Here is a 14,095-nt window from a genome sequence, read left to right as displayed (position 1 = left end):
CCACCACCGCCAGCTAAGTTCAGCAATTCTTTTGATCAGGGTCTCATTGGTTGTTGTGTTTTCATTTTGGGATTGAATTTCTGTTGATTTCTTTATGATTTCATTGGAGGCTTCCACTGTGGGACTAGGTATCCTTGGTGGAGATCTCTCAGTTTTCTGACTTCCATTGGCTTTTTTGTGTGTGTGTGTGGGGGGGAAATTTTGGGGAAATGCTTTATTCTATTGAGGAGGAAGCAAGTTTTTGTCCTTGTAGGATCTTCAGAGGATATTCTGCTTAAAATGTGAAAGGATTGGTGTACTGTTGTACAATGGGGATATAACTGCAAACATACTGATTGTGAAGATTTCAGGCACATCAAAGATACCTGGGGAACTGGGAGCTCTGGCCTATTCACTCCACTTACACTTTCTCTTCAGCACATGGGGATCATGGGGTAAGGGACCAGGAGCCAGGAAGCTGGAGAGCCAAAGGCAAGAAGCCAGCTCCTCCCATGGCTGGGGGAACCCTCTGACTCAAGGAAAATGGATGTGGGTACCCAAGGGCCAGTCAGGATACCAGAGCAAAAGGCCTGCTTCCACAGGCTACATACACAGTGACCCCGCCTCCCCAAGGTAGCAGCAGGGGTAACAGAACCAGGGAAATAGGAAGTGGATGACCAACCTGGAGCTCTGGCCAACTCTTTTTGAGCTGTGTGAACCCTCAGGTGCAGGGTATCCAGGAACTGGGGACCCAGGGGCACTACCATCAGGAAGGCAGAGCAAGGGGCCTATTTCTGCAGCAAGCTGGCTGGGTCCAAGTAGCTTTAAGCCAGCCAGAGAGGGACCTAGCAGGACCAAAGAACTGTGAAGATCTGGGGAATAGGGAGCCCTGGCCTACTCATTCTGTGCACACCCTCCAGCACAGGGTACGCAGAAGAAACTTTTTTTTTTTTTTTCGAGGTAGGGTCTCACTCTAGCTCAGGCTGACCTGGAATTCACTATGTAGTCTCAGGGTGGCCTTGAACTCATGGTGATCCTCCTACCTCTGCCTCCCAAGTGCTTGGATTAAAGGTGTGTGCCACCATGCTGGTCCAGAAGAAACTTTTGAATATAAACAAAAACACAAAAAAACATGGGAGACTGGAAAATGGCTCAGAGGTTAAAGGTACTTACTTGTAAAGCCTGATAGCCCAGGTTCAATTTCCCAGTACCCAGGTAACACGAGATGCACAGAGTGCGGAGATGCACATGTGTCTGGAGATTGTTTGCAGTGGCAGCAGGTCCTATCACCCTTACTCACTCTCTCTGCCTCCTTCTCTCTATCTTAAATAAATAAATAAAATTTGTTTAAAAGAAACAAGTAAATATCAGTAAAAGCAAAGAAACCCAGTAGTTCAACTTCTTGTAAGGAGCAAATAAGTTAAAGGCCTTGTCATGGAGAATGTAACCTAAACTGTGACTGTACAAAATGTGATCAATGTAGAGATTAAAACATCAGTGAGAAAGTTTAAAATGTAGCCTTCTAAACACTTCAACCTATGTAACCCTTTGGAGAATAGTTGGGGGATAGGCAAGGTTCCAAGAGTTTTGTATGTGTAGAAAGTTTTCAAAAGGGAAACTGTATGGTAACTTATGTATTTCAGCAAAGTCCCAAGGCAGATAATAAATAAAATATATAACAAAACTTACTAAAGATGTAATATAACATGACATATGCTATATAATATTGCATAAAACATTTAAAAATATTTTTGTTTATTCATTTGAAGGAGAAAGAGAATGAGAATGTGTATACCAGGGACTTTTGCCGCTGCAATGCACTCCAGATGTGTGCACCATTTTGTGCATCTGGCTTTACATGGGTACTTGGGAATTGAACCCAAGCTAGCAGGCTTTGCAACAAATACCATTAACTTCTGAGCCATCTCCCCAGCCTGTATAAAACATTTAAGATTGTTCTTGCATCAAAGTTTATGTTTTTGGTGTCTTTAGATTTTAAAAAAATCTAGTTATACATTTGTGTAGCTATCAATTTATTATTTACAAATTACTATCTTATTATTAAATTAGTTATTTCCTGAATTATAATTCATTGCATGGTATCAGGATCTAATTATATATAACCTAGTAATTTGTGCAAAAAATGCATAACTCACATGATGTTTATATAGCATGTAATTAAGCTGTATCTTTTTTAAGCACTTGGGTGCTATTGAATTAGGAATTAAAAGACCATTGTGCCAAATTCACATTCATTTGTGATAATTGCAATAACCTAGCATCACACCTGTTTGGATATTTAAACTGCTGGCTCCACTATGGCCTATTCAGCAAAAGCACCATTTTCATGGTAGTCTCTGGATGCAGGATGGTTCATGATTCAGGTGTACTCCTAGAAGCTTGGTATGAAGTCTAGCTGCCTAGCTGGCTATGTGTCTCATATTCTTCCTCCATAAGATGGAAATGATATAAAGCTATTTGTTGTGAAAATTAAATGGATTAATATTTTATTTATTTATTTGCAAGCAGAGAGACATAGAGAAGAGACACACACACACACACACACACACACACACACACACAGAGAGAGAGAGAGAGAGAGAGAGAGAGAGAGAGAGAGAGAGAGAGAGAGGGAGAATGGGTACACCAAGGACTCGCTGGTGCAAATGAACTCCAGATACATGTGCCACCTTGTACATCTGGCTTTATGTGGGTACTGGGGAATTGAACTCAGGTCATTAGGCTTTGAGCCATCTCTCCAGCCCATTAATATTTTTAAAATATGTATTTGAGTGTATGTGTGTGTCTATGGTCACTCCAGGGTCTCTTACCACTACAAACAAACTCCAGATGCTTTATGCCACTTTTTGCATGTGGCTTGGCATGAGTGCTGGGAATTGAACCCAAACACTGGCAGGGTTGCAAGCAAGCACCATTAATCACTGAGCTATCTCTCTAGACCTGAGTTAATATTTATTTATGTGCAAGGAGAGAGAGAATGGAAGTGTCAAAGCCTCTTGCCACTGCAAATGAACTTCAGATGCATGCACCACTTTGTGCATCTGGCTTTACAAGCAAGTATTTTTAGCCACTGAGCCATCTGTCCAGCCCCTGAGTCAACATTTTGACCATAGCACTTAGCCTCAAAGAAATAATCAATGAATATTAAGTAGGCGTGGTCATTATTGTTACTTGAGAATTATTTTACTTTCATAGGCTCTTAGTATTATTGATAAAAGGATTTAAAAACAGGCTCAGAAGGAAGCTCAAGGACCATTTATCTTATTAGAGTTTGAAAGGAACAAAAAAACAGGGGGAAATGGTAAATCTTGACAGCTGCCAGGAAAAGGGAGATGGAAAAGAATTGAATTAGGTTCAGTAATGATGGTGTGAAACAGCTGTGGAAAGGAGGCGTAGTTCCTTCAGAGATATCAGTGAGAAAACCCAGAGTATCAGGAAAAGCATGCTTAGGATTTGGGCCAGGATCCAAAGAAGAGACAGAAAGGGTGGAAGGAAAAGTTAGGCTTTTTGAGTTAGATCTCAGAGAAGCAGGCAGGATTAGCAGTGAAGGTCTGTAAGCAATAAACATGAAGAAGGAACTTCTGAGGGTCAAAGACATTGTCTCATTAAGGGACAATTATCCTTCTCATCTCCTTAGCATGTCTTCATGACAATCAGCCATCCTGAGAAGTAGTCTAGCTGGGTGATTGACAGGCCTAGTTGTATCAACTCTTAAGGGAGGTGTATTATGTCTTTAAAATCTCGTATTTTGGTTAGTTTAGAATGTCATGTCTTCACCCATGGCCAGGGAGAGAACTCAGATTCTTTTCTTTTGACGAGGAGGAAACAGCTTTCCTCAATAAAGTCTTGTTTCTGCTACCCTCCTCCCTTCACCAGTGAAAGAGGAGTGGGGGCCAAATCTGATTATGAGAGAGGGGTCCATCCTCAATGACCTCCAGGCCTACTAATTAACCTGTCTAGCTGCCTAGCATTATCATACACTCTTTTTCCTTATTTTTTGAGGAAAGTGTCCACCTAATACCTCTTATAGGAATAAAGCACTCTCCAAAGAGCTCACATCCTTTTCTCCTCTTATTTTTCTTCTGTTGCCTGGGAGTGAGGATGTTATATAGTAAGGCTATGGTTCTGGCTTGTCTCAGCATGCTCTGTGAAGTGGTGGCTGAACTCTGCTTCTGGCCATTTTTTTTTTCTTAAATAAAAAAATGTGACTTACTCCAGGCATAGAGGTGCATATCTGTAATTCCAGCACTAGCAGTCTGATGCAGGATGATTGGGAGTTCAAGGCCAGCTAGGCTACATAACACCCTGGATATATTGTGATATTCTCTTTAAACAAACTAACAAACAACAGCAAAATGCTTGTGAGATGCTTAGTGTCTGCCTTTGATTCTCAGGCTAGAGCCTCAGCCAACATTCTGGAACAACAGTAAAAATAAATAAATAAATAAGTTTCTCTTTCTGAAGCTTAATCAGTTATGTAGCCTACCAGCATGGCTTGTTTTCTGCCATGCATACCACCCCGTTAAATACAGTGTTTGCCAAAACAGAGGGCAGGAAGTCCTGGCATCACCCTAGTTTCTAAGTCTCCCTACAGCTTCACTTTTGAAAAATTCCTACAGACACAGAGCTTTTGGAACCTTGGCTTTCTCCCAACTATTCTAAAGGGTTGCATGAGTTCAGATGTTTGGAAGGTCACATTTTAAACTATCTCACTGATACTTTAATCTCTTCATTGATCAGACTTTGTGCAGTCACAGTTTAAGTCACATTTCCCATGACAAGATCTTTAACTTGTTTGCTTCTTACAAGTAGTTGAACTACGGCAGTTTTTGTTTTTACTAATGTTTATCTGTAGTTTTTTTTTTTTAATGTTGGGTATTTTTTTTGCCATTCAAAGTTTTTCTCTGGATGTTGTGTTTGGAACTTTCTTCTGGGGTGAAGGACAATTTAAAACGCAAACCCAGAGTTGGCATAAAATAAAAACAAATAGAAAGTGTTGGCAGAAATCCCCATATTCATGAAGTTTTTCAAAAGCAAGTTGTAGCTATTCATGTCCATATTTTCCTGGCAAATAGTTGGGGCATTGTGAGTTGCTGCTATTGAGCTCCTTGACAGGAGATGAAGTATAAACAAAAAGCTCCTTTCCTCACTTAGGTAAGATGTGTTTTTACTTTAATGGAAATGTTGAACACTATACTTGATTGTACAACATATGCTTTTAAATAATATACAGCTAACTGCACATACACATGTTTCCCAGTGTATTTTGTCCTTGTTGAGTTACCAAAACAGAATCCCTTTTATAATCCAACATGCATAGAGAACACATATGTTTCTGAATTTTGAAAATAAATGTTGGAGCAAAGCCTAAATCATGTCAGAGGTGCACACAGCTCCCCAAGCAATAGTAAGGGATGGAGCTCAGCCTTTGTAAAGTGGCTATGATTCTGAATTTCTTCTTCTTTTTCTATTTTTATTTTTTGGTTTTTCAAGGTATGGTTTCACTCTAGCCCAGACTGACCTAGAATTCACTATGTAGTCTCAAGGTGGCCTTGAACTCATGGTTATCCTCCTACCTCTGCCTCCTGAGTGCTGGGATTAAAGATGTGCACCGGCTTATTCTTCTCTTTTTTGCACATTCATCTTCCTTAATATGATGTGTGTTTTATATATGAAAGTTGCCGCCAAAACAATGAACTAAAGAAAGAACTTAAAAATGTGTTAGATGGGCCAGAGAGATAGTTCAGTACTCCCTAGTACCCACATAAGCCAGATGCACAAGGTGGTGCATGCATCTGGGGTTTGTTTGCAGTGGCTAGAGGTCTTGGTGCACCCATTCTCTTTGTCCCTCTCTCTCAAATAAGTAAGTCAATAAAATAAAATTAAAATTAACAAATATGTTACAAGACTAATATGATCCAATCATGAAACAATTTTGGCCAGTGGTTGTTTCAAGGTAGGGTGTCACTCACTAGGCTGACCTGGAACTCACTCTAGCTCAGGCTGGCCTCAAACTCATGCAGATCCTCCTACCCTAACCTCTCAAGTGCTAGGATTAAAGGTATGTCTGGCTATATGAAAGAATGTTTTTTTTTTTTTCTTATTTTAAGAGGAGGTTACCAAAACTATGAAGGTATAATGTGAACATTAGAGATGATACATTTTCTTTTCAAATGTCTGTGGGTCGTCATTCCTGAGGCTACTTTTTGTAACGTTCTGTGCTTGGGTCACCTTGCACACAACTTCCTAGGCTTCTAATTAATGTTTACTTAGGCAGATCTTCCAGTTGGCACAAAGCAGTCTAGTATAGAATCAATGGATATTAAAATTGTTCCACCCTCAAGGGACTTAATAACTATTACTTTTTGATGACAAACTGGTAGCTATTTCACTTCAGAGGCTGAAGAAATACCATGGCAAATAAAAATGCAAGAATGAAAGTAAGAGTAGAAACCTGTAGATTTTAACAAAGACATGTAAGAATGCGTGGACTACTAAAATTTTCAGTGGGTTATTAAAACAATCTAGTAAAACTGAGGGATCATCAAAACCTGCCAGGGCTCAAGAGATGGCTCATTGGATAAAAATGCTTGCCACACAAGCATGAGGGCCTGAGTTGGCTTGGGTGCTATCTCTACCCCCCACTACACCCCAGTCCTGTAGGGAGCAGAGACCAGAGAATCGCTAATGCTCACTGTTCAGCCAGTGTGACAGAACAAGCAGCTTCAGGTTCAGGGAACAACTTCATCTCAGAGAAACAAAGTGGGTGAGTGATACAAGAGAACACCTGACATTCTCCTCTGGCCTCTGTGTGTACATTCATGGGGCACACATACCACATGCACATATACCCCAGACCACACATATGCAAAAGAAACAAACAAAAAATACCAAAAATACTATTTGGGGTTCATTGCCAAATATTCAGATTTACCAGGCTCTAATTCAAGATCATTCAGTAATTCGTATGAATTTATTTGTTGATATTGCATTTTGGAGGCAGACAAGCATAGGGAAGTTTAACCCCCTGAGACACTGCTTGGCTTGAGCCATAAACATACCATTATCCCAAACCATGCATCCAGCAACGTGTGGGGAATGAACTAGGTTTCCCCTCCTCTTAGCAACAATTCTTTGTGATCACTATCTATCAAATAGATTCTTAGGTAGATTCAGGATCAGAGCAGCAGGACACCATCCAGCTGGGACTGGATTTTGGGTGCATGCACAGAAAACTGTGTCCTCCAAATAAATTTTTAGGGAGAAACCCAAATTTACCATATTTTGCCTATGTAAAATGGTTGTACACGTGATTAAGAGTAAATGCACCATGGGAAGGAACATGTGCACATACCATATCATATAACCCATCAATCAAACCAGAAGATCACCCAAACTATAGCCCTAGCAACTGATCCCTCCTTTGATGTTTGCTATCCTTATTGGGGTAAGGTAGAATCTCATAGTTGTTTTAATTTGCATTTCTCTGATGATTAGGGATGATGAACATTTTCTTAAGTGTGTATTTGCCATTTGTATTTCTTCCTCTGTGAACTGCCTGTTCAGCTCTTTACCCCTTTTGTGAGTGGGGTGTTTGACTTCTTACTGTTTAGATTTTTGAGTTCTTTGTAGATACTAGAGATTAGGCCTCTGTCAGTTGGATAACCCGCAAATATTTTCTCCCATTCTGTGGGTAATCTATTGGCTTTGCTTCTTGAAAGCTTGTCTGTAAAGAAACTCTTCAACCTCATGTGATCCCACTGGTTGAGTGACTGTTTAAGATTGTGAGCTACTGGGGGTGTGTTCAGGAAGTCTTTTTCCATTCCTATATCATGGAAACTATTCCTAAATTTTCTTCCAGTAGTATTTGAGTTTCTGGTCTTATATTGAGGTCTTTGATCCATTTGGACTTGAGTGTAGTGCATGGTGAATGTGTGGATCAAGTTTCCTGTGTATGGTTATCCAGTTTGTCCAGCATGATTTTTGTGCATTGATTTTGTATCCTGCTACTTTGCTATAGGAGTTAATCACCTTCAGGAGTTTTGGGATGGAGTCTCATGGGTCTCTTACATATACAATCATGTCATCAGCGAATAGAACTAACTTAACTTCTTCCTTTCCAAATTGTATCCCTTTTATTTCCTTCTCCTGTCTTATTGCTTGAGCTAGGACTTCCAGTACTATATTGAAAAGCAGAGGTGAGAGCGGACAACCCTGTCTTGTTCCTGATCTTAATGGGAATTCCTCCAGTTTCTCTCCATTAAGTATTATTTGGGCCTTTGGAGCTTTGTATATTGCCTTTATTATGTTAAGATATGAACCAAACATGCCAATTCTCTCCAATGTTTTGATCATGAAGTGATGTTGTATCTTGTCAAAGGCCTTTTCTGCATCTATCGAAATGATGTGTGTTGGTGTTTTCATGGGCTTTGAAGTTTTTTTTGTGGCTACTCTGAGTTTGGTTATTGTGATCTGCGTCTTGTAGGCATTTGAGTTTGATTATTTGTTTCTTCTCTGTGGAGAATTTCCTGAAATACTCTCTGTAGGTTTGGTTTTGTGTTCATATAATTGTAAAGCTGAGTTTTGTCATGGAAAGTTTTTCTTTCACCATGTATTATGAGGGATACTTTTGATGGGTAGAGTAGTTTGTGCTGGAAGCCATAGATTCTTAGACTTTGGAGTGTTTCTTTCCAGGCCCTTCGATCTTTCAGGGTTTCCATTGGTAATTCTGAAGTAATTCTGATGGGGTTACCATTGAAAGTGGTGTGCTGTTTTTCCCTAGATGCTTTTAGGATTTTCTCTTTGGTGCCAATGTTTAGAGTCTTAATGATAATATGTTTTGGAGAGTTTCTCCTTTGGTCCAGTCTGTTTGGAGTTCTGTTGGCTTCTTGTATCTTGATGGGCCTTTCTTTTAATAGACTGGGGAACTTTTCTTCAATTATTTTGTTAAATAAGTACTCCATGTCTTTGGTCTGAAATTCTTCTCCTTCTGGTATTCCAATGATTCTGATATTAGGACATTAAGTGTATCCTACAATTCCCTCATGTTCTGTTCATAGGAACTTTTGAACTTACTGAAATTTTTGAACTCTCCAACTCTTTCTTCCATCTTGTCTTCCAGATCAGAGTTTCTATCCTTCACTTCGCTGACTCTATTCTTGAGAGCCTCTTGAGAGTTTTGGACTTGTTCAATTAAGTTTGCATTTTCTACTACTTTTCTATGTATCATTTCCATCCCTCTGTCAAGCTCCCTTTTCACATCATTTTCTGATTTTCTTGCTATTCTTGGAATTCATCCTTGCATTTCTTTATGTCTTCATTTAGTATGGCCAGTGGATTTTTAAGGTCTTCTTTCTTTTTTTTTTGTCACTCTCCCTCAAATCTATTAACTCTCTTTGAACTCCTTCCAGTTTTTTATCTATTTGTTCTAGCTTATTGATGATAGCATCCACATGATTATCGGTCCTTTTTTGCTTTCCTACAAGTTCTACCAGTAGGTTAGTCAGGGTTGCATTGCTCATAGCTTCAATTTGATGTTCTGATCCTAATGACGCCCCATGAGGGGATCTGTGATTCCCTGTTTTCCCCCCTCTGTGCCCTCCCACTGACATGAAGACCCAGAGAACCATTAATGTCTTGCCTTTCTTTCCCCGTGATTTGCAGCGCAGCTAGGCGGTTGCCATCTTGGCCAGAAGTCCCAAACTTTTATTATCTCTTTGCTCTTAATAACATTTCTTGCTGCTTAACTACCTGTCTACGCCTTTCTTCAATTCCTTGAGCAAGATGCTAAGAACCTGGAATCACCAGAAGAGATATCACTAGTAGCATTTCTATGTTTGTTGTTAACATCATAGAAGAGATCAGTTGTACTACACTATAAAATATAGTTGCAAATTTCACTTAAATATAGGGTATCTAAACACTTTTGTTTCTCATAAAAATCACAAATGATTCTTATTTCTTCTCTGGCCATATGAAGGAGTTGGATAATCATTACATCATAGGAGGGGGAATAAGATTTTCTGAACTTTCATTAGAATGTATGCAAGGTTAAATTTTTACAAATGATTGTGTACACATTGTGTTTAGCTGTCTCCATTGATGTTGAATAATTTTATTCAGAGGCTTCCTTGTAAAAAGGAAAAGAAAAGGAGGCTGAGGGAGTGCCTCAGTCAATGAAGTGCTGGACCCACAGGCATGAGGACTTGAGCTTCACCAGGGCACAGCACCTGTGCCTGCAACCCCAGTGCTGAGCAGAGGAGATGGAGCCAGAGGAGGATCCCTGGGTCTTGCTGGCCAGTCTAACTGAATCTGTGAGCTCTAGATTCTGTGAGAGACATTGTTTCAAAAAGTAAGGTGGGGCTGGAGTGATGGCTTAGTGGTTAAGATACTTGCATGCAAAGCCAAGGGACCCAGGTTCAATTCTTTAGGACCCATGTAAGCCAGATGCACAAGGAGGCACATGTGTCTGAAGTTTGTTTGCAGCTGAAGGACCTGGTGCACCCTTTGTTTTTTTTCTTTCTCATAAATAAATAAATGAATAAATAAATAAAATCTAAAAAAATTAAATTAAGGTGGGGAGAGATTGAGGTTAACAACTTTTATCAAATCTGTGGTTTCTACATATACACACATATCTGAACATACTTACAAACATGCATGTGTACCAGATACAAAAAGAATAAGAAAAAAAGACACATGACAAATGTTACATTACCTTGCTTGCAGACTGTTCTGAGATTTTCAATGATGGATTTCAGCGAAGTGGATTTTATAAAATCAAACCCCTTCAGAGCCCAGCAGAATTCTCTGTTTACTGCGACATGTCTGATGGAGGAGGGTGGACTGTGATTCAAAGACGATCTGATGGTAGTGAGAACTTTAACAGGTAGGTAATTATAAGAAGGATGCATTTGGAGTGGAAAATATGAGTTTGATAAATTAAATCTTATACCTGATGTTTATTAATTTGATAGGATTTCATTTTCTCATTTCTAAGTAAAAATACTGACTGTGAGGCTGGAGAGATGGCTTAGTGGTTAAGCACTTGCCTGTGAAGCCTAAGGACCCTGGTTCAAGGCTTGATTCCCCAGGATCCACATTAGCCAGATGCACAAGGGGGTGCATGCATCTGGAGTTCATCTGCAGTGGCTGGAGGCCCTGGCACACCCATTCTCTCTCTCTCTCTGCCTCTCTCTCTGTATTTTGCTTTCAAATAAATAAATTAAAAACAATTAAAAATACTGACTGTGGATAATCAAGAAGGTATTGGAGGTGGGGGAGAAATATGTAGCATGCAAAAAGCAACACTTTGGATGATGGGTATTTTATCTAGATTTTGCTAAAAGTAGCCTTCAACTTACATTTTTTAGGGGTTGGAATGACTACGAAAATGGCTTTGGAAATTTTGTCCAAAAAAACGGTGAATATTGGCTGGGTAATAAGAATATTCATTTGTTGACTGTACAAGGTAAGGTTCACCTGGTGGAACGTTCATTGGCAATTTACTACAAACATGGGCTGGGGAGGAGAGCTCAGTGGTAGATCCCAGCATGTATGAGGCCCTAGGTTCAATCCCTAATATTGAAAATAAATAAACCAAACAAAAAAACCCTACTTTTGTCCACTAAATCATAGATAAGGAAATTAATTCAGCATCTATTATAATTTGTAGGTGGCAATGATACCTATTGAGCCATAATCCAATTTGTAAAGTGTGATATCTTAAATAAGGAAGAGAGGACAAAAAACTAGAACTGAGTTGGTAGGGGATTGTGTTTCTCATTTATATTTTATATTCCTAAAAAATAAATGGAGTCATAATCATTTTTTAATGCATTGAGTGACTGAAAATGATATATAGCATAGCAGTTATGTTATCACAATAATGTTCTCTAATAAGTCACTTCAAAATGGTCACCTTATTATTTCTCATAAATCAACTTGTGTGGTTTTGCCAACCAGGGCTGGGCTTGGCAGATCCTTGCTCATATTGTTCATGAGTGTGCAATCAGCATTCTGGCTGCTCTAGGTTGGCCCCAGATAGAAATAGTCAGCTCTGACCCACATGGTCTCTCAGTCTCCACCTAGCCAGTCTGGTCGTGTTACTACAGTAGAGTCATGGGTTCAAGAAAGTGGAAGCACATAAATTTCCTGAGGCATCAGCTATTTGTTTTTCTCTTGAGGGAGGATCTCACTCTAGCCCAGGCTGACCTGGAATTCACTATGTAGCCTCAATAATGGCGATCCTCCTACCTCTGCCTCCCTAGAGCTGGGATTAAAGGCATGTGTCACCACACCCAGCTGAGGCATTAGCTTTTAACTGGCACATACTTTCTTTGTATTGGTGAAAGCATGTCGCAAGATCAGCTCAGATTTAAGGGGAAAGGAAATAGATGTTAAGAGGAGTCACAAAGTTGGTATTGTCAAAAGTAGTGAAAACTAGGAAATGAGATTTTTTTGTTTGTTTGTTTTTGAGGTATAGTCTAGTTCTATCTCAGGCTGACCTGGAATTCACTATGTCTTCTCAGGATGGCCTCGAACTCACAGTGATTTTTCTACTTCTGCAGCCCAAGTGCTGGGATTAAAAGCATGCACCACTATACTAGGCAAACAGGCTATTTTCACAATCACATATTCACAGTATACTAAATGTCTTTATTTCCATATCTTGAGTTTCACCTGGAAAATTCACCAAAGTTGAAAGACATCTCAACCTACCATATAGACTCTATATTAAAGTTTATTTTTTCTTTTTAGTGTGTGTGGTAGGTATGCATGTTAAGATATATGTGGGTGCATGTGTGTGGAGGTATGCATGCATTGTGGAGGCCAGAGGTTGATGCTGAGTGTTTTCCTTGATCACTCTCCACCTTATTTATCAAGTCAGGCAGGGTCTTGCACTTGGACCCAATTTGGCTAGTCTAGCAATCGAGCTTGCCCCAGGGAAATCCCTTATCTGCCTTCTGAGTGCTGGGATTATAGGCAGGCCACCATTATACCTGGCATTTACGTGGATGCTGGGGATCTGAAATCAGGCCCTTATACTTGAGTACTTTATACTCTGAACCATTTCTCCAGCCCCAGATTTATATTAACATTTTTTTGTCACATATATATCTACGTGCCCATCATTCTATATATTCACCAAGCTATCAATCTATCTATTATCTATCTATCAATCTGTCTATCATCTATCACAAAGTACGGTACATTTCAGGGAAGTTCTTCCCATACATGTTCTGTTACTATAGTTCAATATTGGTATAAAATTTTATTAGTTTGATAACATTCTTTCCTTGCTGGCTTGGTCTCCCCCCATTCATCTCATGTAGCCCAGAAAGGCCTTGAACTCACATAATTGTGGATGACCTTGAACTTCTGATCTTTCTGCCTCTACCACCCAAGTAGTGAGATTACAAACTTGAATCACCACGTCCAGTTCATGCATTGCTGGGTAGTGAACCTAGGGCTCACTCATGCTAGATAAACACTCTACTTGCTGAGTTACATCCACCATCACTGATAATGTTTTTTTTTTTTCAAGCTTCTGCTCCTCAATGTTCTTTTGCTCTTATTCATCACCTTCCTTAATTGGGTTGTAGTCTGAAATCTGAACCCTATTCATTCCTCACCTTGAATGTCTCATAGAAGACAGTTGTATTGCCTGTAAACACTTGTTGATTCACTGTGTCACTACATTAACTGTATGGTTTATTTGTTCCAGCCACTAATATTTTTATATCCACAGTTTTAAGTTGGATGATACTTATAAGGACCTTTGAGACAAAACAATGATAGCCATAGAAGATAGATGATCCTGAAAGCACCATAATTCTTTCCCCTGTGATCAATACTCTTTACATTTATACAAAGTTTCCTTTCATTCAAAATATTTATTACCCATAGGATGGAGGGATGGCTTAGCAGTTAAGGTGCTTGCCTGCAAAGCCAAAGGTTCAATTCCTCAGGATACATGTTAATCAGATACACAAGGTGGCACATGTAGCTGGAGTTCGTTTGCAGTGGCTGGAGGCTCTGGCACACTCATTCTCTCTCTCTCTGTCTTTCTCAAATAAATAAAAAATTTAAAAAT

General features: G+C 39.5%; 1 protein-coding gene across 1 annotated transcript in view; it reads left to right on the top strand.

The window, feature by feature from the left end:
• The window catches only part of Fgl1 (fibrinogen like 1), a 56,177-nt gene that overhangs the window by 23,241 nt on the left and 18,841 nt on the right, over nucleotides 1-14,095 (top strand). Inside the window, exons 2-3 of the mRNA XM_004666365.3 lie at nucleotides 10,729-10,888; nucleotides 11,373-11,470. Coding sequence (XP_004666422.2) covers nucleotides 10,729-10,888; nucleotides 11,373-11,470 — 258 coding nt within the window. The remainder of the gene's footprint in view (nucleotides 1-10,728; nucleotides 10,889-11,372; nucleotides 11,471-14,095) is intronic.

The sequence above is a fragment of the Jaculus jaculus genome, chromosome 1, assembly GCF_020740685.1.
Source record: "Jaculus jaculus isolate mJacJac1 chromosome 1, mJacJac1.mat.Y.cur, whole genome shotgun sequence".
Lineage (NCBI taxonomy): Eukaryota > Metazoa > Chordata > Mammalia > Rodentia > Dipodidae > Jaculus > Jaculus jaculus.
This window is presented reverse-complemented; position numbering and strand designations above follow the sequence as displayed.